The 22,380-nt window shown below is 45.5% G+C and overlaps 1 protein-coding gene across 1 annotated transcript in view; it reads right to left on the bottom strand.

Moving 5' to 3' along the window:
- Nucleotides 1–22,380, bottom strand: part of CDH13 (cadherin 13) — a 984,218-nt gene that overhangs the window by 222,314 nt on the left and 739,524 nt on the right. Inside the window, exon 7 of the mRNA XM_045796090.2 lies at nucleotides 13,128–13,306. Within this exon, the coding sequence (XP_045652046.2) occupies nucleotides 13,128–13,306 (179 nt within the window). The remainder of the gene's footprint in view (nucleotides 1–13,127; nucleotides 13,307–22,380) is intronic.

Below are 22,380 nucleotides of genomic sequence, written 5' to 3'. Positions count from 1 at the left end.
AAATAGAGATGCTGTTCATTGAATTTCAACAGTCCTTTCTACAGCTGTTCTTTGCAAAGGTCAAAAAACATTCATTTCCCATGGCTGTCTTAAAAACACAGAAGCACATACCACAATATGTCTATTAAGCTGCCGGTCGAACTGGTGACGGGAGAAGTGAGCAGCCGCTCAGCGCCTGTTCTTGACGAGGAAAGCCACGACCACGGCCGTGTCACTTAAGGAAATGGAAATGCTTACCGTTTCAAGTGTGGAAGTGTTGACAAGATTTACCCTAAAAACATTCTTTCCTGACATCTGAAATGTGTTTTTTGTGATCACAGCAATATCGGTGGAGACCCCGGTGCCTACTATGACTCCCACTGCTTTGTCACTGATTCAACTGGCCAACACAGAAACCAGTCTCAACTCCAAGGTGACAGTCCTGCAGCCCCTTGTGTGGGGTGTCCTAACCTGGCAGGACTCCCTTGTCCTCAGGGTCCAAGATACAACTGCTTTTTCAAGTTGATGAGCAGAACTGTATTTTCATTACTGAGACATTACACGGTCACTGCACCCAAGCTAGAAAATACACCAACACGAACCCACACCTGTTACTCTTCTAAGTCTGTGCTTGTACTGATTCATTTAATCCTCATGACAACATTTTGAGGGAGGTGCATTACGATTCCCATTTGTAAGGGAAGAAACTGAGGCACACCTCTAACCATAAGGGTTTTGTTCTCTATATTGTGCTACTTTCATACCACGGAGCTCCCTGGGAGCATTAGCAGGGATATCGAAGAAGAAAATTTAATGATGTGGCAATCATACTTACAGCTACCAGTTGTTCAAGCTACTAACGCTCCCGGTATCACAGAGCTGGGAAGAGGTAGAGCTGAAATTTGAACTCAGGTCACCTGGATCTGAGACTGTCATCTCCGACAGTGCACTGTAAGAAAAGTCAGATCCTAAAAGGACCACTCTGAACACTTTCACACAAATCCTTTCACAGCTTGGACCATGATGCCATATGTTATTGACTGAATGTTTCTGCCCCTCTAAAATGCATATGTTGAAGCCCTAAATCCCTACCCCTGTGGGGTGGTATTGGAAAGTGAGGCCTTTGGGAGGTAATGAGATTTAGATGAGGACAGGAGAGTGGGACCCTCGTAAAGTGGCTGGTGTCCTTATAAGAAGATGAAGAGAGACCAGAGCGTCCTCTCCCTGCATGGGAAGACAGAGTGAGAAGGTGGCCACCCAGGGCTCTCATCAAGGACACATTGGCCAGCACCCTGCTCTTGGGTTTTCAGCCTCTGGGACTGTGAGAAATACATTTCTGTTGGGTCAGCCCCCAGTCAATGGTACTTTGTTATAGTAGCCTGAACAGAATAAGGCGACGTACATATACAAACAAAAAAGATTCACCGCTTATGTGATGCTTTGCAAACTGCTTGATAATGTACTATGAACCTCTTTCCATGTCATTATACATTCTTTTACCACGTCATTTTACATGAGTTAATAGAATCCCAATGTAGGACTATGGCACAATTTATTGAACAGATCCCCAGGGGTTTGACACTTAGCTTGGTTCTTTAGATAAGGATCCAACGAAACCGCCATCGGTGAATGCTCGGACACATGTTTGATCATGTGAATCGCTGTGTCAAAGAATAGAGGGGCATTTTTAAAAGCCATTTGATTCTTATTGCCAAAATACCCAACAAATGGATTGGACTGATATGTATTTTCACACTAGGTCAGGAGAGAGCCTTTTCTCACAGTCTCTTTCTACTGAGTTCTAAGGACCACTTGAGCTCAGTAGCCAGAAGAAGGCCACCTGGCAGGCATTGAAGGCCCATAACGGATCAAAACAAAAGTTACATCAAAACGTCACCATGTTTTGCTTTCCTGTGTTGAAAAGAAGTTTCAAAATTGATTTCCTCTGTGAAAATACCATCCAAATAAATAATCAATAATATTGCTTCCCATAATGGGGGGAAATGCATGAACTCTAGGGACAGGCTGATATAGGGTCACATCTTAGTGACGTCAGGTGTCCCCATCTCTGTTCCCACTCAGCTCAAAGAAGAGCTCCCTCTCTGGAAGACCTCCCTCCCACCTCTGGGTCCTCTCTGCCCCTGATCTTCCTGCTCTCAGGGCTCTCACATGACCAAGAGAGTAAGTGCAAATGGTTTCATCCAGTGTTTAGTCTGTGTCTAGACAGCACTTTCTGTTTCACTATGTTTGGACTGAACTTGTTGTTTAAATTATTGCAACCAAATTTTGAGTTTAGAATTAATTAACAAGTATCTGAAATGATCTGTTTGTAATCATGGGGAAATGGTACTGTTGTGTCAGAAAAATGAAATCGGACCCATCATTCATGACCTAATTCCTGACCCAAGAATCCAATCCCAAGGTAATGATTAGTAAGCGGGATTCAATATTTTGAGAGTGGATACTGACACATGCAAATGTGCAACAACCAGCAGATGAAACTGGTACTAATTGGCCATTTTCACCAATGGTTTGATATGACTGGGCTGGTCAACAGTGGCCTATGGGCCAGAGCCAGCCCACTGTCTGTTTTTTGATGGCTCATGAGCTAAAAATGCTTTTTATGTTTTTTAAATGATGACACTTTAAATGGTTATATCTACATATATTCTCAATTTTGCCTCTTGGTCCACAAAACCTAAAACATTTAATATCTGGTCCTTAAAGAGAAAATTTCCAACCTCGAACCTAATAGACGTTCCTATATGTCGAAGTCCCTTCATTGTTGAATGTGACAGCATAGCGCCACATATCCAATAAAGCTGGCCATGCCTTTAGGACACCAAGTCACATTACCAACAAACTTTTATCCTCTGGAAAAGTATAGCAAATGGGATGCCTCCTTAAAACAAAACTGAAAGAAATGTGGATCCCAGGCACTTTGAGATGCCATCGTGTCTTGAAGTGGTCTATTGCTAGTTTGACTTATTCTGAGCCTTGCAGCTTCTGGTCACCTTCCCCTACAATGCTTTGCAATGGAAGCACTTCGCAGCTCCCGTCCTCACCTAGGTCCCGGCTAGGAGCCAAGCATAGTAAAGGCAGGTTTGAAAGAACTGCTTTCCAAAGACTCTCCAACCCCTTTTCTTCCCTTAAATGAATGTTCTCAATATGGTAAGAAGCAAAGCTTTCCCCTATTTTCTCCACCAGTTCAAAGTCAGGATGGAAGTAGATGTTCCTTCTAGACTGGGGTGTGTCTGTCCAACTGGGACTGTGAACGGGGACAAGATTTAGAGCGATGTCACTGAAGTACAGTGACTGGAGAATGTGTCTGTGAAGTACAATGTGCCTTACCAGGCTAATCACAGTTCCTGGCTGATTAAGAAAAATATGTGCTCTCTATTTGTTAGAGAGAGAGAGAGAGAGAGAGCGCGCATGTGGGGGGAGGGGGCAGGAGGAGAGGGAGAGGGAGAGAATCTCCAGCAGACTCCCCCTGAGGGCTGAGCCTGATGCAGGGCTCGACCCCACGACCTTGAGATCATGACCTGAGCCCAAATCAAGAGTCGGATGCTCAACCCACTGAGCCACCTAGGCCCCTCAAGAAATATGTGCTCTATAAAAGAACTAGTCCCCCAAAAGAAAATCTTCTTCAGTTTTTAGGGTACTTCACATAAACTAAGATGGAGGGACTTAAAATGATAGAAAAACAGAAGTACTCTAAATTCATCATTGCCCTGCATTTCATTTTTACCATTTAAAAAAAAAAAGAGAAAAGAAGATAAAGCTCGGAGAATTACACATTTGTCAAATATGAGAAGATGAATCTCTGTTAATGACAAAGCTCAGAATCTCTTGGTTCAACACGTGCCCAGCAACTACTGGTTGTCTAATACTCGGAGACGCACAAGACCAGAGACACAAGATAGGCTGTTTATTCGGCTATTAACAACCTGCGGAATTTGGATTCAAGCGGTAACTCCTTGTCTCTCCCCTTGAGAAGGCTAGAAATCTGTGAATCAGCTACTCATCCTTCACCAAGGATTCTCGAGCTGCCTCCAAAATGCTTCTGCTTTACTACTGGCCGCCCCCCCTCCAGCTTGCCAGCTTTCCCCGAGTCACAGCTCTGAGCACACCGTGTTGAACAGAGCTGTGTTTAATGTTTAAATACAGTTGGTGGCATTGCATTTACATTAGGATACATCCGTAATCCTTAGAATGACATTCGAAGCCCTTGACAATCTTGTACCGACTCCCTGCCCTTGTCTGGGGTCTCCCCGGGACACCCTCAACTCCCCATCTCTCTTCAACTTATGTGTGAACGTGCCGTGCCTTTGCTCATGCTGTTCTCCTCCCCGGATGCTCTTCCCTCACCTCCTTCACTGCAGCCTTCCATCCACCCATCAGGTCTAGTTTAAACAGCACATCTTCCCATATGTTTGCTGCTGACACCTCTGCTTTCCTTCCTCTCCAGGCAGCGCGATCCCTGTGTCCCTGACCCTGACGCCCTGCACTCTGTCACGGACGCAGCACACACTGGTGGGTGCTCATACTTATGCATCTGCATTTGTCCCCGGATTGTGGTATGTGGATTACCTCAGTGCTTCCTTGAACTTTCTGTTTTTTTTTTTGTTTTTTTTTTTTTTATATTATATTATGTTAGTCACCATACAGTACATCCCCGGTTTCCGATGTAAAGTTCGATGATTCACTAGTTGCATATAACACCCAGAGCACCATGCAATACGTGCCCTCCTTACTACCCATCACCTTGAACTTTCTAAGCCTGCCAGATTCCCTGCTGTGTGGCCAGACTGTAAATGGGCTCCCTGCCCGAGGAAGAAATCCCCCTTCCAAGCTGCTTCTGCAATCTCATTGTCCATCATGAAAATAACCAATATCCACTGGTATTTACAGGTTCTTAAGTGCTTGACATCTCTTATTTGATCAACCTGCTAAGCCCAGGAGGTGGGGACTATGATTATCCTCATGGGGGCAGAGGAAGAACCCAGGCTTGGACAGGCTAACTGACCTGCCCGGTTCTCACAGCTGATAAGAGGTGCAGGTGGGCTATGAATCCAGAGAGTCTGAGGCTGGTTCCCATGACCTAGATCCGTGACTCTCAGACCAGATTTCAGCCGGGTTGGGGTTCTACTGGGCGATTGGAGACAGCCCTTGCTTTCATGCGTGGACAGACCAACCTTGGAGGAGGGGGGGACATCTTAGGGGCCCCAGCAGAGTGGAGACTCCCCATGGCCTCCTGCTAGAGTTGATCCAGAGTGGCGATGTGCAGGAGGCCGCAAGGGAAAGCCCTGCCCTCCCCGTCTCCAGCCCCACTACCATCAGCAGGAGGCCAGCATGTTTGCAACTGACTTTCAGACCCTGGGGCTTTGCTAGCATCATGCCTCATGAACACGCCACTCCATTTTATTTGCTGACACAACAGAGCAAGTGTGACTCACAGGGTGGTTCACCATCTGTGTTTCATTTGCAAGGATAATGTGTTATTTTAAAAATAATAAGACAATTTATTTACATCTACTTCCCCCCTCTATTTTCTCAGCAGCAAGTGATAAAAAAAATGGAGAAAATTATCCCAACAAAAATATTTATGAGTAAATAGCTCACAGAAACGGGGAGGATGCTGTTATCTAAATAATTCTGGTCCCACCCACCGAAATAAAGAAGGAGAATATTCCTGACAACACGATTGAATTGTGTGTAATTACTGCCAATGTTTTAAACATGATGATAATGAGAAAAGTATTAGCATTAGATCAGAGCGGCCTGAAAACATTTATTTTCCTGATAGTATGACGGCTATCTCTTTCATTCGAAGCATGGGAGAAATGCTACCCCTTACGATTATTCCTTTATTTCTAGGCAGCTTGACTTGATGTCATCATCTTCACAGATTCCTTTACTATGTTTCTGGAGACGTGGCCTACGTGACAATATTTTAACTTGGATCATCTTGACCGAGCATCTTTAGACTTGCAGCCACACGTCCAGTATCATTGGCTATTTTGCATAGGATGCTCCCCCACATTCTTGGGTTTTCTCTGACATAATCCAGGACTCCTGAATCTCTCAGAAAATACATGCACATAAAACTAAAAATAAGTCTTATGTGACACTTACCATGGAAAGAAAGAAGGAAATTCTGTTTCCCCTTTTAGCCTAAAAAATGGGGACATTATAAAGTTTCAGAAAATCCTTTACCAGCTGAAAATGGAGAACAAATTACATTCAGAGTCCTAGTATCTCTTATTGTTTGTACATTTTTATGGGTAGGCTACAACTTTCTTTAGATTATCTGGAAGATAATACATATTAAGCTGAAGGCAAATTCAAACAAAGAAAAGTGCTCAACCTCCTTAAAAAGACTAATGATATTCTCACTATGCAGGTGTTAAGATAGAATTTTAAGGGCCTCTTTTGGAAACTGTTTCTATTTGTTAAAAAAAAAAAGAGGAGGAGGAGGAAGAGAAAAAAGTTGAGGAGGAGGACTAGGAGGAGAGGGGGAGGAGGACAAGTGAGGAGGAGGAGGGGAGGAGGGTATGAGGAGGAGGAGGAGGGGCGGAGGAGGAGAGATGGGGGGAAATAAAAAAAGGAAGAGGAGGGGGAGGAGGAGGAGGAAACCAAAAAGAAAAACAAACACCCCAAACTGACCATTAGCTACTCTGAGTGGTTTCAAATTGTGGCTGTGTTCAGAAAAGTTGGCACATTTCAGCTGATGAATTTCAGTCTCCCAGCCAAGATGATCAACTAAATAAAGCATTTATCAAACGTGAGGGACCTTTATCTGATTTTATTTTGTAGTGCAGCCAGACATAGTTTAAAAACATAGACGGAGCTGTCAGAATGAGGGGCTGAGTATGGTTATGGAAAAGAATAAAACAGTGCCCCAGATGAACCCAATTTCGTTCAGTAGGCTATATATCTCTTATTTGCTCCAAACGTTTCCCCAAACATTTAAGCAAGAGCCACAGATCCTCAGGCCCATCCTACTCACCAAGGTATTTCTTACAGTCTAGTGCAGGCTGACACAAGGTAGGTAGAAGGTGAATAAATTAGATTACTGGATGATTACACAAGGGCAAGACTAAGCTCTCAACCAAAATGAAATCATTTCCTCTGTTTATATACCCCTGCTAGGGTGTGGATCTTGCAGTAAATTCTGAGATCATCTGTAAGCTATTTACTCCTAAATACGAACTGAAGGAGCGTAGGCTATCCATCCGTCCGTCCATCACCCACCCATCCATCCATCCATCCATCCATCCAACAAATCTTTACCGAGTGCCTATTATTTACCTGGCTCTAAGCTGGGCAATGGGAATACAGAGATGGGACAAAGATCCAACATCTCTTTCTGTGGGTAGTTTATATTCCTGTGTGGTTTCAGAAAAAGTAAACAGAAGAGCTTGTACTGGAAAATGCACGTTTCCAAATGAAATCTGATGTCTATTCACACTGAGCTTATGAAAATGTAAGGACAATAAATGGTCACTGCAGCTGCTCTCACAATTCAGCTGCAAATTTGAGGAATCGCAACAAAACCCAGCCCAGCACTGGGAAAACTGAAGGGGTCTGACTCACAGGATAAAGTGCATGTGGCCTGCACAGCTTGGAAAGAGTCTTTCTGTATCGGCGGCATGTGGGTGGAAACAACAGTCAAGCTCTCAGCGGTAGCTGATGGGAACTGGGGCCTCCATTCTCAGCAGCCACAGAAAGTGTGACACGGGGTAATAGCTGTGTTCGTACGATGCTTTGCTGTTTGCAAAACTGGAGGAAGTTACGCACATCTCGGAGAGGTGATATAGTTGGTGGTGCAGATGTCATTATCATAGCCATCACTGATGAGGAAGTGGGCTCAGAGAGGTTAAATGATGTGCCCAAGGTCACACAGCTGGCCAGGTAGGAAAGTGACTCTGGCAGGCAGCATCCTGCAGAGCAAACTGCACCTCGAAGATATTCAATAAATGTTTTCAGTAACTCTAGTCTTAAGGTTGGAAAAGACATTAAGGACATAACGTTTACCGAGTAACTGAATCCCTTCTGTGACATCCTACCAAGGGCAGTCTGTGTGAATACGTCCCACCATGGGGAGCTCACTACCCACCTTTACAATTCACTACTACAACCAATAGTGATGATTATGTTAGCTCGTCTTTAGAATAGACGATGTACTTTATGTACTTCGACACATCTGATCCTCACCAACCCGTTTGAGGTAGGAACTAGCGTTCTCAGTGCATATATGAATAACTAAGGCAAGGAGAGGACAGATAACTCACTGTTATGCCTTGAATTGGGTCCCCTAAAAAGATATGTTTAAGTCCTGACCACTTGTACCTGTGCATACAGCCCTGCGTGGAAATAGGGTCTTTGCAAATATAACCAAGTAAAGACGAGGTCATTAAGGTGGGTCCTAATCCAGTACGACTGGTGTCTTACAAGAAGACACAGGCATGAACAGAGGTAGATAGCCAGCTAAATTCAGTGGACTGGTTGAAATGGGGTCCCCTACTCCTCCGCCATCTTGCCTCCTTCTCCCGAACAGAGGGAAGGTAATATGAAAGCGCACAGTCAGAAGGACATGTGAAGACGAACGTGGTGCTTGGAGGCATGCGTCTACGAGCCAAGGAAAGCTAAGGATCGCTAGCAACCACCAGAAACTGGAAGAGGCAAGGAAGCATCCTCTCCAAGGACTTCAAAGGGAGCCTGGTCCCGCCAGCACCCTGATTTCGGACTTCTAGGTTCCAGAACTGCGAGAGAATAAACTTGTGCTGTTTTAAGCCCCCTGGTTGGTGGTACCTCATTACAGCCATCCTGGGAAACGAATATGCTCAGCTAGGTGGAGAAACAAACAAGCGATGGGGTCGGGTCCCTCCCCAGAAACATGGTCTCCAAAGGTAAGGATTCTTCGGCTTGCGGCACACTTGAATCACTAGGGATATTTATTTAAAACTAATGATGACTGTGTCCTACCACCTGAGACCCTGATTTTGTGGCTCTAGGCTTCTGCTGGAGCACTGCGATTTCTAAAGCTCTTCAGCCAAGTGTGAGAACCTCTGTCCTAGTTGACTCCATTTCTCACCACGTGGAGACCAGGCAGAACAGAGGCACCAAATCCAATGGCATCTATTTGGGAAGAGTGGCCCGTCAAACGGGAAGCCATGGCAGCTGCCACTCATGGTTAGGAGGAAAAGGGGGGGTCAGTTATGGGTCCTCTGAAGATGGAGACAGTGGGTGAGCTGCCTTCTAGCATTTTCGCATGACCCAAAGCAGGTGAGCAACAGGTGGCCTCACTCTTGGCTCTGGGCGTGCGCTGTGGGTCCAGAGGCTGCGCCATCCCAAACACACTGGGAGATGAACGGGAATGACCCTGCCAGACAGCAGCCTGCGCACAGAGTGATGCCACACGTTCTGAGCTGCCTGCCTCTCTCCCTCACACCCTTCCCGCCCTATATTGCTCCATAAATATTGGTTGGGCATCTCTCATGTGCTAAGGACTGGGAATGTGTCAGGGAACGGGACAGAAACAATCCCTTTCCTCCCCAGGGTACGGGGAGGAGCAGATCTGTGAGGGCACCTGCCTCAGTTGGCCCCACTGGCGACATCCCGAGAAGCGAGGTGGGAAGAAAAGGCAACGACCAAGATGGTGAAATTAAAGCTCATTGGCAGCAACCTTGACTATCCTCCCTGACATGCTCTATGACAAGGTAAATATGGGAAAGGCCGGTTCAAAGGCAACAGTGCCCGAGGCCTCCCCTGAAGTCTTACCTCACCTGCCAGGGTCCTCCCTGGGGATGTACTCATTAAAGGAAAGGAACTAAATGGAGAACCAAGGTGAAAAATTTATGTCCTATCAACTGAGCTCCCTGTGTCAACCAGGGGGCCTTCCAGAGCCTCCATTCCCAACCAGGTGGGGCAGAACAGGAGCACCCATTTGTATAATGGCAGGGGCCCCAGCTCTAGGGGTCCTCAACCCATGAGTTTACACCTGTGGTATTCAACTCGCAAACATGCTGCTTGAGATCCCGGGCCCAAAGACATAGTAACCAAATGGCAATTGGTTTGAATCATGTCAAGGTTTGCAGGGGTCCCAGTGGAATATCGTCTGAAAAATAAATGGTGCACTCATGTTTTCAATGGACTGCTCAGATGGTCCAGAAGTAGACTCGAAAGCCACACCCAGGACAGGATGCCTACTCGGAAGTTCTCCGGAAATACTGACAAACGATTCCGCAAGCCTGCTGTGGGAGCCCGTCCGGGGCATGTGATCGTAGGAAAGGGGCAGTGAGAGTAGAAGTCTGCTGAGCAAGATCTGTCCCTTTAAAGATGAGGAACACAGAGGCGCGTTTCGCCCTTTCAGCAAACCTGCCGAAGAGAGGCTTACCACAGCACGAGTAAATAGGCAAGGCCTGCCTACATTCAGGGACGTTTCTTCCCTTCGGATTGCACCGGTGTTGCCTGGGTCAGCAGTGAACTCTGGAAACCCTCACAGGAAAGTGACACTCTTCATTCATTCTTATTGATTTTCCAATTTCAGTTAAATTGTGTTTCTCTTTTTTGGGTGGCGGGATGTGGGGGGCATTTATGTACTGTGGCCAGAAACGTTTAATTCAACTCCCATAATTACGTACTTATTGTGAGTTAACAAAAACCCAAATGAAGAGACCATGAGCTTAAAACACATTTGTCCCCAAAATAAACCTTAAAAATGGAATAATCCATTACATTATCACTTTGGTTTATAAATAAGAGACTTAATAAAACATTTCTGTCAGTAGGAAGAGACACCGAGCCAGGGAAATCACAGCATTTCGTCTTGGCCTTGCAAGAATTTGCAAGGGCGAATCGGGAAAGCTGCTGTGTGCATGTGTGCGTGTGTGTGTGTGTCCACATGTGCGTGCACATGCATGCTGGCAGGGGATAAAAAGAGGTGGAAAGTCATTCCTTGCCTCCAAAGGAGATAATATAGCATCGAGCAGTCATAAACACGGGGCGGAAAGAGAGGGGACACAACACGGAGGAAGCGGACTCTGTGTGTTCCTTTTCACGCTGCTTTCCTATTTTTAGCTAGCCACAATCACATTTTCCAAGTGACAGCCATGGTTTCGAGGCAGAATCATTCTCTTCCTTCCTTCCAGGAATTCCCATTCCTAGCTACGGGTTCCCACCCCTGGAGTGTAGAATCTTAGTGTCATTTCCAACTCATTCTTGCCTGTACCCCCAAAAACATATAATGAAGACTTTCAGGAGTGCTCCAAGCCTGCCCGTAGGCAGCAGGGCTCCAGACGTGCAAAGGATCACAGTCTCTGTTCTCTGTAGGTGTACAGCCAAGGCCAGCGTTGCCCCCCCAGAACTTTCTGTGATGCTGACAATATTCTATGTCCGTCCTGGCTCATATACGTTTAAATTTTCATTTCAAATAATGTAAATGAAAATTCAAATAACTGCATGTGACCAGTGGTTACTGTGTTGGGCAATACACATCTAGACCCAGAGGAAGGGGATATTCTTTAAGGAGACACATGGCGGCTTAAAGGAGCATATGCCAGACGATGGCTATAGGTAAGTGTGGTGAGAGGCTAGGGGAGAACCAAAGCGGTGGAAGACTCAGGTCTCAGGAAGACTCTTCTTTTTCTTTTCTTCCTTTTCCCTTTTTCTTTCTTTCTTTCTTTCTTTCTTTCTTTCTTTCTTTCTTTCTTTCTTTCTTTCTTTCTTTCTCTTTCTTTCTTTCAGAAAGAGAGAGAGAGAGAGAGAGCAGGTGGGGAGGGGTAGAGGGAGAGGAAAAGAGAAAATCTCAAGCAGACTCCATGCCCAGCGTGGAGCCCAACATGGGGCTTGATCTCACTACCCTGAGATCATGACGTGAGCCAAAATCAAGAGTTGGCTGCTCAACTGACTGAGCCACCCAGTCTGCCACTCAGGAAACCTCTTCTTAATGGCAGTGGCTCTAGCCCAGTTTCTTGTGAGAAGCTACAGTGTGGAAAATCAGAAAGGAGAGGAGAAGACACTTCTGACCCAAGGATTTGTTTAATCAAAGACATGAGGGGAAAAGGCATGGAGCCCATTAGGGAAACCCAGTAGTTACCACGGGGCAGGTGGTGCTTACAGGTCAAGGGTGACAGCCGGGGTCATGTCTGTGGGATGATGTCATGTTGGGAACAAAGAATCCAGGACAGTAGCAGACTTGGGGTGGGTGGAGGGGGTGAAGGAAAGAGGGGAATCCCTAAATTGGTTTAATATGCTGTGTTTGAAGGGCCAAGAGTCTCTCCTATTGAGCCTTGTGGGGAGCTGAAGAGTCGGCCTGGAACTCAGGAGAAGGGCCGGGGCCAGGTGGCACATGTCGGGGGACATAAGCGGGGCAGGAACACATGCCCCACGTACACGGGACTGTGACCACCAGCTCCATCTGACTGTCACATCTCATGTAACTGTCCACATGTGGAAACGGGGACTAAAATGTCCAAAGTTTGAATTTTCAGGAAGTCTGGAATTTAAAAAAAAATAAATATGAAATCTAAATATTTTGACATGGCAACTAATGGGAAAGCTTGAAAGCACCCTAGTCAAAAACAAAGAGCAAGAGTGTGGACTGACTGAGTCCCCTGGGTCACCTGTGTGTGTCACCTGACCTACAAGATGGGTGAGGGTTCCCAGTGACAGCCTAAGGTTGAAGCAGGAGAGGTTCCGAGGGAAACAGTGGCACACACGGCAGAGGGCTTGGGAAAGAAGATAAGTCGAAACCACCTGGCTCCGTGATCAAGGACAAAGCCACCTCCCTCCCCTTTGCCCTCCCCTACCTCCCTGCCTGCCCTTCCTTCCTTCGTCCCATCCCCTCCCTCTGGCAGACGGATAAGGAGAGAGAGAGTCCCATTACAAGAGCTCACGGATAAGTGCTTGGAGAGGAAACAGAGGCATCGGGTTGAATGAATACAAATAATTCCTAAGGATGTGGCCTTTTATAGTGTGCATTTTGGGGGTTCACATTTCCCTTTATAGACTTCCCTACCCAACCCTGTGTAAACAACTCATGTCCACCCCTTCATATAAAGTGCCTTTGCCTGAAGCCCCACATCTTCCCTCTTATGAAAGCCACATTCGATTCTCATGAAAAAGATGTGTGCCTTTCAGCTCACCTCCCGGTCCAGCAAGGCAGGTGACACGACAGTGACGATGTCTCCTTTTTCGGGATCGATGTAGAACATGTTTGGAGATGGCTTGTCAGGCGTCTGCTGTCGGATATTGTACCGCAGGAGGGCATTATCTGTGGCTGGGTCATCCGCATCAAAGGCTGTCATCCGCATCACTGTGGTCCCTGAGGGGGCAGGACAGAAGGGCAGGAGACAGTCAGTTGGGGGACAGTGATGGGTGGAGATGCTCCCTCCCTGGCGATGGCCATGGACTGATGTGCCAATCGCTTTCCACATTAAAAAGGAAAGCATTTCCAGAGCCCTGTTATATTTTTGCTTTTCTTTTGCTTGCCCTCCTCCCTCTGTCACGTTAAAAGACCTGAAATAAAGAAAAGAAATCCTTGCTGTTCAGCAGATCGACAGCTTAATTTTTCTTTCTGCTGATACGCTGTTTATTTTCACGAGCTTTCATTCAATTGTGGATGTGGCTGCATGACAATGGCCTTTGTTTTAAAAGCTCTTATTCAATCCTACTACATGTGGGGCCTGGGCCTGGTGATGAAGACACAGAGGGGAGCAAAGGCATTCTCTGGTGTTTAGCAGGTCAGAGATTAGTAAGAGAGACAGCCTATGAAAAAATAATACACTATAACAGGTGCATTGAGAGAGAGCATTATGAATACACAGAACAACCTCATGTAACTTGGGGTTCAGGAAAGGTCCCTGGTATAGACATCTAAGGGGTGAGTAGGTGTAAGTAAGGTGAAGGAGCGGGCCCTCCACAGGAAAAGATGTTCCAGTGGAAGGGAACATGAACAAATGGTCTTTGAGCCCCCACCATGTGACAGTCACACTGCTGTTGGCACTTAAGATACAAAGACAATATGGAGATGAAGGCGATGTGGACTACTTGATTATGTCAATGGTTGATAAGGATGTCAGACACTGGGTCTTGGTCACATACAGCTGATATGATGAAGAACTGGTGTTAGCCACTTTTGAGGACAACTGAACAGCAACAAGTATAAAAAAAAAAAATACAGTCTCCCATTTGGCATCTACCGTCAAGAAACACTCGCATGTGTCAACAGCGGGTTCTCGCGAGGTTGTGCCCCACAGGATTATCCATCATGGTGAGATCTGGAAACAATCTAACTGTCTAAATAACAGAGGAATTGCTAAAATGATGGGGTTCCCATACTATGAAAAATTTTTGAGCAGTTTGAAAAAGGTTGTAGGTCTAATGTGTTCTAGCATGGAAGGCTCTCCAAGATAGAGTTTTATGTGAAATTATCAGGCGGAAGAATGTTATCCATAGTATGATATCATTTTTGTGAACCTCCTTGCACACAGAAAATGCCACAATACTTTATGCATGTATTTTGCAGGTACAGTTTATGGCCGTAAAAACATAGCAGGTCTATAAAAGTGAACATCACATTGGTTATGGTGGTGTAGGGAAGCAAATCTTGCCACCCCAAGATATGCCTCTTTGGCATATTGATTATTTTAAGCTGGTTATTTTTAAGAAACTGCAGACACAAAGAGAAGGTCTGAAAATCGAGTGGAAGTTATTCCCTCTTGTAAGGAACATTTACATCTATAAGGGCAATCTCCATTTGTGACGTTATCTCCCTCACTGTTTCAGTAAGAGGAGGATGACTCTAAATCTCTAGAAACTGTTATCAGTGGAGAAGGCAGGATTTAATTCTGCATAACACCCCTACCCTGTTGACTGTACTTTTCCTGGTTACCTCCCAGAACCGACCCACACCCCATCTTTAGCTGAAGATGGTATTTAAGGTGATGGCTTTAGCCCTTTCAGGAAATCACTTTACTTGCCTGGGTCTCTCCCATGTATATAGGAGGTATACAGGTTGTTAAACTTTTGTTTGATTTTCTCCTGTTAATCTATCTCACGTCAATTTGATTCTTGGACCAGCCAGAAGAAGCTTGGAGGGCAAAGGAAAAATTTTTCTTCCCCAATAGTGGTTATATCTGGGTAAGTACAAAGGGGATTGGGATTAAGGATGGTGAGGACGAGGTAAGACTTTGGCCCAATCTATACTGTTTTGATCATTTTTACAAGGAGAATGTATTGCTTTTGTCATTAAATTTCAATACAAAAGGATCATAATTATAAATACTGTTAATCTAAAAAAAAATAACCAGTTGTCTTACCAGCAAAATGGGTTATTCAGGAATAGCAGAGAACTGCATTTGAGGACCTGGAAACTAGAGCAAAGCCATAGGCAAGTCCAACAAACAAAGGAGAGTAATGTTATTTTATCAAGAAGGAATAAGTTTGTTTTGAAGGAAAGTCCACTGGAGAAAAACAAGAGTTCAAAGTGATGACAGTTTCTCATTGGCTGAATTGTAGGGGTGGTTGATTTCTTGTACTAGATACAATGTACATCCTTCCCTATTGGGAGCTGTAATTGATGATCCTTCTTGTTGATGATTCTTTTGTTGGGTCTGTAATTGACAATTCTCCTTGTAATTGACATGGAGTGGTGCACTCCCCTTCCCAACCTTCCCCTTGCCAGCCTCCCAGCTCCACTTTAGTGAGGTTTCCCTGTATTGATTTCACAAACCCAATAGAAGCATGGGCTAGAGCAGAATCAAGCACATTTGCCTGCTGGTCTTGACAATTGTGAGCCATCATATTTGGCTCAGAGCAACCTGTCCAACTATGATTTTCCACTGTAGTTTACTCTTCTAAGAATATAGGGCCCACCTGTGGATTCTGACTGACCCCTTCTGGACCCACAAAATGTGAACTAATGGGTAAGAGATGAAAGCAGTACAGTCCAATAGTTCCCAGCAGAAATATTCACATGCAGAAAATATTGAACCTTAAAGGAAACAAAAAATTCATCTGGCTCAGGGGCCATCCTGGTATTCCTTTCCTGTCTATAATAGTGCTTTTCAGACCATCAAAAGCACTTTACTTTTTTCTACAATCAGAATCAGATTATCAGCCATTAGGTCTGATTGATCAGGCAAACAAGGGGATCTGACCACCCTAAGTTTGGATGGATTTCTAAAGCAGTCTCAATGTTGCCATGAGGCCAGATGCATCAGGCACATTTTCTAGTCTACCATGTTTTCTTTGCCCTTCTTTGTTTCTTTGTGCGATTGTCACAAGGCAAACTTCAGGCTCCAGCGCCAGCAGAGATAATGCTTGGCTTATACACTCCCCTTGTCTTTCCCCTTATCTTTGGAAAATATCAGCAACAATTTGGCACTTTGTTTCCTATTGAGGCACACAATGGAATTGCTCTTTTCTCAACCTGGTGGTCTAGGCAGCCACTCCCAGTCTAGGAGCATTAGTGTGAGGGGTGATGCTTAATTGCCTCCCTGGTCTAGGAGAGCAGGATTCCCTAATGAGGATCCTGTCAGAAAACAGAGGCAGCTTTCAGGCCTACAGACTCACCAGGGACATACTAAGTGAGCTCCTTGTGGCCAGAGGCATGAAAGAGGCCTCGACACTATTGATTCCATAAGAAACGGTCTCTGGTTAAGTGTGTATGACCCAGTGCCTTGCACTCAGTTAATGTCTAATGAATGCTTGACTGATGGAATCTCTGCCCTATATAATCTGCTTTTAATTGAAGTCATAGATGAACAAGCAAAATAAAGTACAAAAATTAAGTCGTCATGGCTAGCATGTCTCATGGCTTGCACAAAAAGGATGAGAGGAAGAAAACAAGACCGCTGAGGCTAATGAATTTTCACTTTTCACCAGGAAAGTCACTGATGATGTCTTTTTTTGTTGTTATTGTTACAGATTTAATAACATGATATGACCAAAGGGTATCCTGGAATATTCCCACTTTTATCCAGAAAATGCTTTTTATTTTAACGAATGGTTTGGGAGCAAGTGAACTTGGTCTTATGCACTGCCTCTGTCTTAGCCCAGATGTGGGTACAGAACAGGATTTCCAAGGCCCACCTCCATGGAGAGTGAACGGCGCCAAAGTCATGTAAATAGGTTTGTTGGCCTGCTGTCCGTGCATTTGTGAGACCCTGGGGGTTTTCACAGGCCCGGCTGGGCGGCAGCCCCACCTTCATGAAGCACCTGGCTGTCCTCTAAGGCCACCACCTCCAGCCTCCTCAATATGGCAGTGAACCACCCCCCCCCCTTGCCTGGGCTCCTCGTACAGGAAAGCATTGAAGAAAACAACTCTGGGGTAATGTTGAGGTTCAAGTCTTGCTGTGTGAACACACTCAAGTTATTCAGCCCTACCCAAGCCTTGGTTTCCCCAACTGCAACAAGCGGATATTAGCAACAATTTCATCTTTGGTCTCTGTAAAAGTTTCATGAGATACTGTATTAAAGAACTTGGTACAATGCCTGTATAGTGTTTGAGGAGGATGCCTATTCTTATCAAACCTGCTCTAGGTTCTGAGCCATCATGATGGTGCAGGTGATGGCCTTAGACAATGGAGCTGTCCACGGAAACTGGTACCTGCTGTAGCAGGGTGAGCCCAGGGGCCGATTGCCCCTGAACTGCTCTGCCTCACCCTCTCTCTTGCACCCTGCCTATGGCCTTACTTTGCAGATACAGATTTCTACTGTGGAGATCACAACTCTGTGCTAACGGATACACATGCACGCGCACACACGCACACACGCACACATGCACACACACTGTAGGCTACATGGCCTCTCTGTGTGATACTCTATAGTTTTCCTCTATGATCAAGATTCTATCCCGACTCCCAGTCCATATGCTGGGCCCAACACCCAGCTCTTGCCAGCCCCTCCCCTGGGGGCTGGATCATGATTTTCATACTTCTCGGTTATGCAATGGTCGGATAAACCTCCTACACCAGCATTTCCTAAACTGTATCCGGGGAACTCTGCTTCCATGGGTTCAGCAGAGAAACCAAGTTGGGAAATATGCAGTAACCACAGTTAAGCAAGTTTCTATCCTGGAGGACTCCTTAGTGTCCTTAGTAAGCAAATGGATATTGTATATCTCCAAGAGAGAATAGAATTGGCAGCATTTCCCCAACTTCTCTGTTGATAGAGCTTCTTCATTTTAAGAACATCCTTCTGTGATGGGCTGCCTGGTCCTAAATTTGAGTTCTTAGAGGGTACAGACAGTGTTTTGTTCATGTTTATAAGCTCTGCGTCTGACATGGAGGAGGTCCTTTATCAATGTTGAGTATTCTTACAATGCACTCAAGCTTTGCCTTATTTTGCATTTGCCAGAAACCATGAAGAACTTGTAACCAAGAAGAGTGGACAACATTGCCTGGACATTTTTCACAACCGAGCATGCTTCACTACCACCTCTGAACATTTTTTCGCTCCTTGGAGGCCCTTGTTGGAACTGGATCCAGTAGGCTGACATTCATCAGACAGGCACCAGGACAGCTGTTCCCATACCATGGGTGGCACCTGGGCCTCACCCTTTGCCCGAGCCCACACCCTGGATCTCAGAAGAAGGGCTCGTTCATTTCCGTCAGCCCAGTGGCTTCCACATCCATGCTTATCTTGTGTCTACATGTGCTTCCCGATGGCAGAGAAAAGATAATTATATGATAGACACTCATGTGGGTCCTCTGAAACACATTTCTGCCTTTTCCCCCAACACAACATTCTCCTGAGTGTCAAAATAAATGATAATCACCCTGTCACTCCCCGATGAACTAGCAATGGCCCACCAAAGCCAATAAAAGAATTACAGGCTGCTAGTTGAAAGTCTCAAGTAGGGCTGTCATTTTCTTTTGTTGAAGGACACGGCCACTGACATGACAGGCTGATAAACAATTATGATTGTTTTGTCTGTGTCAGATAGCCACTTCCTCTTGGCTGTATTCCTCTGATTAAAGAAAGTGCCGCCTGGTGTTAGAATGTAAAGTGCTGGTGTTGGAAGCTTGGCTTCCCTGTGACTTCAAGAACAGCCACACCCGTGAGGAGCGGAGAGCAGATCTCAAGGTGAGGGGCTGCTTACGACTTCAATGAAAGGTCAATCAGTCTCAGATGTGGGAGGCTCTAAAATACGGCTCATCCTGTGCCACAGGCAACAGAATTATTCTATTCTTAAAATTTCTTTGACCTCATCCCCAAACATCTTCTTCACAGGATCAAAATTGTCAGACTCCTTTTTAAAACAATTATATTCCTATAAGCAAATAGTATATTGAGACATGGACATTCAGATCCGTATTTGGCGCCAGATTTCTGATAGCACGGTTGGGGCTGCTACACACTTTCCAGGGAGATGCGTAATACAAAACCCAAGTTGATCAGAGATGGCAGACGTCACCAAGGGAGCGTCCTAGATGTGACAAAATGGCACATCGTCGAAAAAACATCCAAGTCACAAGAAGAGGTAGTGCATTCTGATACCACCTGGGACCAAGGGCATTCCAGGACCATCCTGGGCAAACTGGAAGGAACTTGTCACCAATAGGCCAAGTTTGCTTGTAGACATAGACACATCTGCTGGCCAGGAGCGTCAGAGTACGCACGTGAGAAGCGTTGACAAATGTGGCTTTAGTGACACAGGCTGCCGCGCCCATTCCCCTCACCCTGCCACACCACTCTGGGATTGCTTCCTGACCCCTCAGGGGGACACAGCCCAGCTGTCCCCTCCAGCCCTTAATGGTGAAGAGAGAGAAGGAGGTGTGCAGACGCAAAGCAGAGCAGGGCTAGAGGCGGGGTTTTAAATCCTGGCCTCACCATTTACCAGCTGGGCCTCCTTGTGCGAATTCCTTTGCTTTATCAAACCTCAACCACTCCATCTACAAAACTATCCCCCATAATGAGCTGTGTGAGCATTGAATGCATTAATGCAGTGTGTCTCAACCTTTTTTAAAAAAATTATTACCCACCCCTCCCTTCCAGAGCCTTTTTAGACATTTTTTCCCTACTTGCCACCCACGCCCCCACTGATGTCCTGTATATCTAATCGTGGACTTTGACCTTTTGGAGGGTCACAAACCATTGCAATATCCAATATTTTTAACATCCTCCCAAGCACCAATTTTCTCCTCCTTGGGGTGATATTGTCCCCACTGAGAATGTACAAATTAATAAATATAAAGTCCAATGCCTGGGCGATGGTGAGTACTTGAGGGATGTTAAGTTTTACTGCTATTTTTATTGACTGCCGCAATTTGCAACTCCGTTCTGGGGGGACTCACTGCTGTGTGTGATGGTGATGAGCAAAACCTTCTGGGGCCCAACCACGAACAGGGCAACTCATACTCGTTCTAGGACTCAACACTCAGCATCTACAGAAGCGGGGATTAATTAAATTCTCCTAAGGAAACAACCCCTTTCTTCCCTCAGACAAGCCTAGCGACTTCTGTTGAGTGCAACCATGCATGAATCAGCTTCCTCTGGTCTTGTCCATGTTTCTGCATACACAGGAATTAATAGGGAAACTGTCAAATGATTAGTTGACAAAAGATAACCACAGCAACTTGATAGGTATCCAGAGGCAGCCCACATTCTGCAATGCGTGCATTCCTGAAGAGTCACCCATGTAATGAATCATGAATAATGTCTTATTTTCCCATTGACCTACATTAGCATTTCATACCTGCTTTATCTTCATTGGAGGGGGTGTCCAATTGGAAGCTGCTCCTCATAATTCACTTTAAGTTTTTCTGCTTATCTCTCAAGCACTCGCAGGTGGAGTGGGAGAAAGAGGTTGGCTTTCTGCCCTGGGTGTGGAGACTGTTGAAGAAAGCCCTGCTCAGAGCGGGCAGGTCCCTGAGACCTAAAGCAAAGCCTGGGAGATTTAGCTTCGTCACTGTTGCTTCTTGGGGGGGCCCTTCCCTCTGTCCCCCCATTATCTAGGTTCTGTCATACATCAGCACAGATTCCTCTCACATTTTGCATACGACGATCAGGTTGTGCATTAGATCCAGAAAGTTCTTGAGGATAAGAGTTTTGATGAAGATGCCAACGACCTGTGGCCTTTCCTCTGACAACTGCCCGGTCACATTGGCCTCGAGGGTGTGACTTTCTGACTCTATTCCCAGAGTGAGGTCAGGGACCTAGGCCAGGAGGGAGAAGCTCAAATGCCCACCCAATGCCCATATGGGTAACCTAACATGAGTAAAGCGACTTCAAGACAATTGAGAGTGGTGTGGTCTGTGGCAAACCGGAGGGTCCATGGCCTGCCTATGGGGTAGCTGCCTTTTAGCTTAAGGTAATTGCTGTGTTTCTCAAATGTGAGTCTGGAGAGGCCAGATCTTTTGGTTTTTCAAGAAAAGATGGGAATTTGAAATTGCATATAAGCTATCAAAATGTTTACATATTGGACACGAGTTCAAATTTTTAAAAATAAAAGATCACTGAGTGAGACAAGGAAGGCCAACCAAAATGGATTATGGCTCACCAGTTCTTAGCTTTTGACCTTGACTGTCAGAAGAGCCAATTGTTTTCCCCAAGGACATGAGCTAAATGTTGTTAATGTGTCCATTGGTGATAAATTACAACTTAAGAAAATGGTGTACGTGCTATAAAGTTCGCTCTTCCTCCTTCCACCTCCCTTTGGAACAGGAAAGTCCTCTCCTGTGGTCCCAGGACCCAGCAAAACAGGAGGCAGTGGAGACAGGATGATATCACATCACATGATGCACATTTCATGCACTAACTTACTTGATCCTATATGAACCATGGGAGGCACTTCATATACATGGGTGACCCCTTGTACAGGTGATGAAATCAGGACTGAGAAAGCCACACAGCTAATGACCCCACGAGCCAAGACCTGAACTCTGCTTTGCTAGAGACACAAGACCCAAATTACGAGTTTCTGTTTAGTACTCATTCTTCCTTTGTTCCTGATTTTAGCTGGCCACGAGGCTGACTAGCCCAGTACTAGATATCTCAGCTTCTCTGACAGCTAATGTGGCCATGGACTAAGGTTAGACAATGAGATATAACTACAAGTATTGTGGGTGAGGCTCCAGGTTAAGGTTCCTTAAAGGGATCTCAACCAGGAGATGTACACTTTTGTAACACCCCCTCTCCTCACTTCCTGCTACCTGGAATGCAGATGAGATGACTATAGTCTTAGCAGCCCTTTTGGTCCATGAGGTGGCCCTTCGAAGAGAAGCTCCATCATGGGAAGGTAGAGCAGAAAGACAGAAGGGATCTGAATCCTTGAGTCTCTGATGACCATGGAGCTTCCAGGGAAGCCTGGAATGCCTCCCTCCAGCTTTGTTTACATGAGCAAGAAATAAATGAGAGAAAAGTCAAATCCCATCTTATTTGGATGGGTTTGGT

This window comes from Ursus americanus, chromosome 21 (assembly GCF_024610735.1).
Source record: "Ursus americanus isolate L20-20 chromosome 21, mUrsAme1.1.p, whole genome shotgun sequence".
NCBI classification, from domain to species: Eukaryota; Metazoa; Chordata; class Mammalia; order Carnivora; family Ursidae; genus Ursus; species Ursus americanus.
The sequence above is the reverse complement of the archived record's forward strand: the minus strand, read 5'-3'. Positions and strand labels throughout refer to the sequence as shown.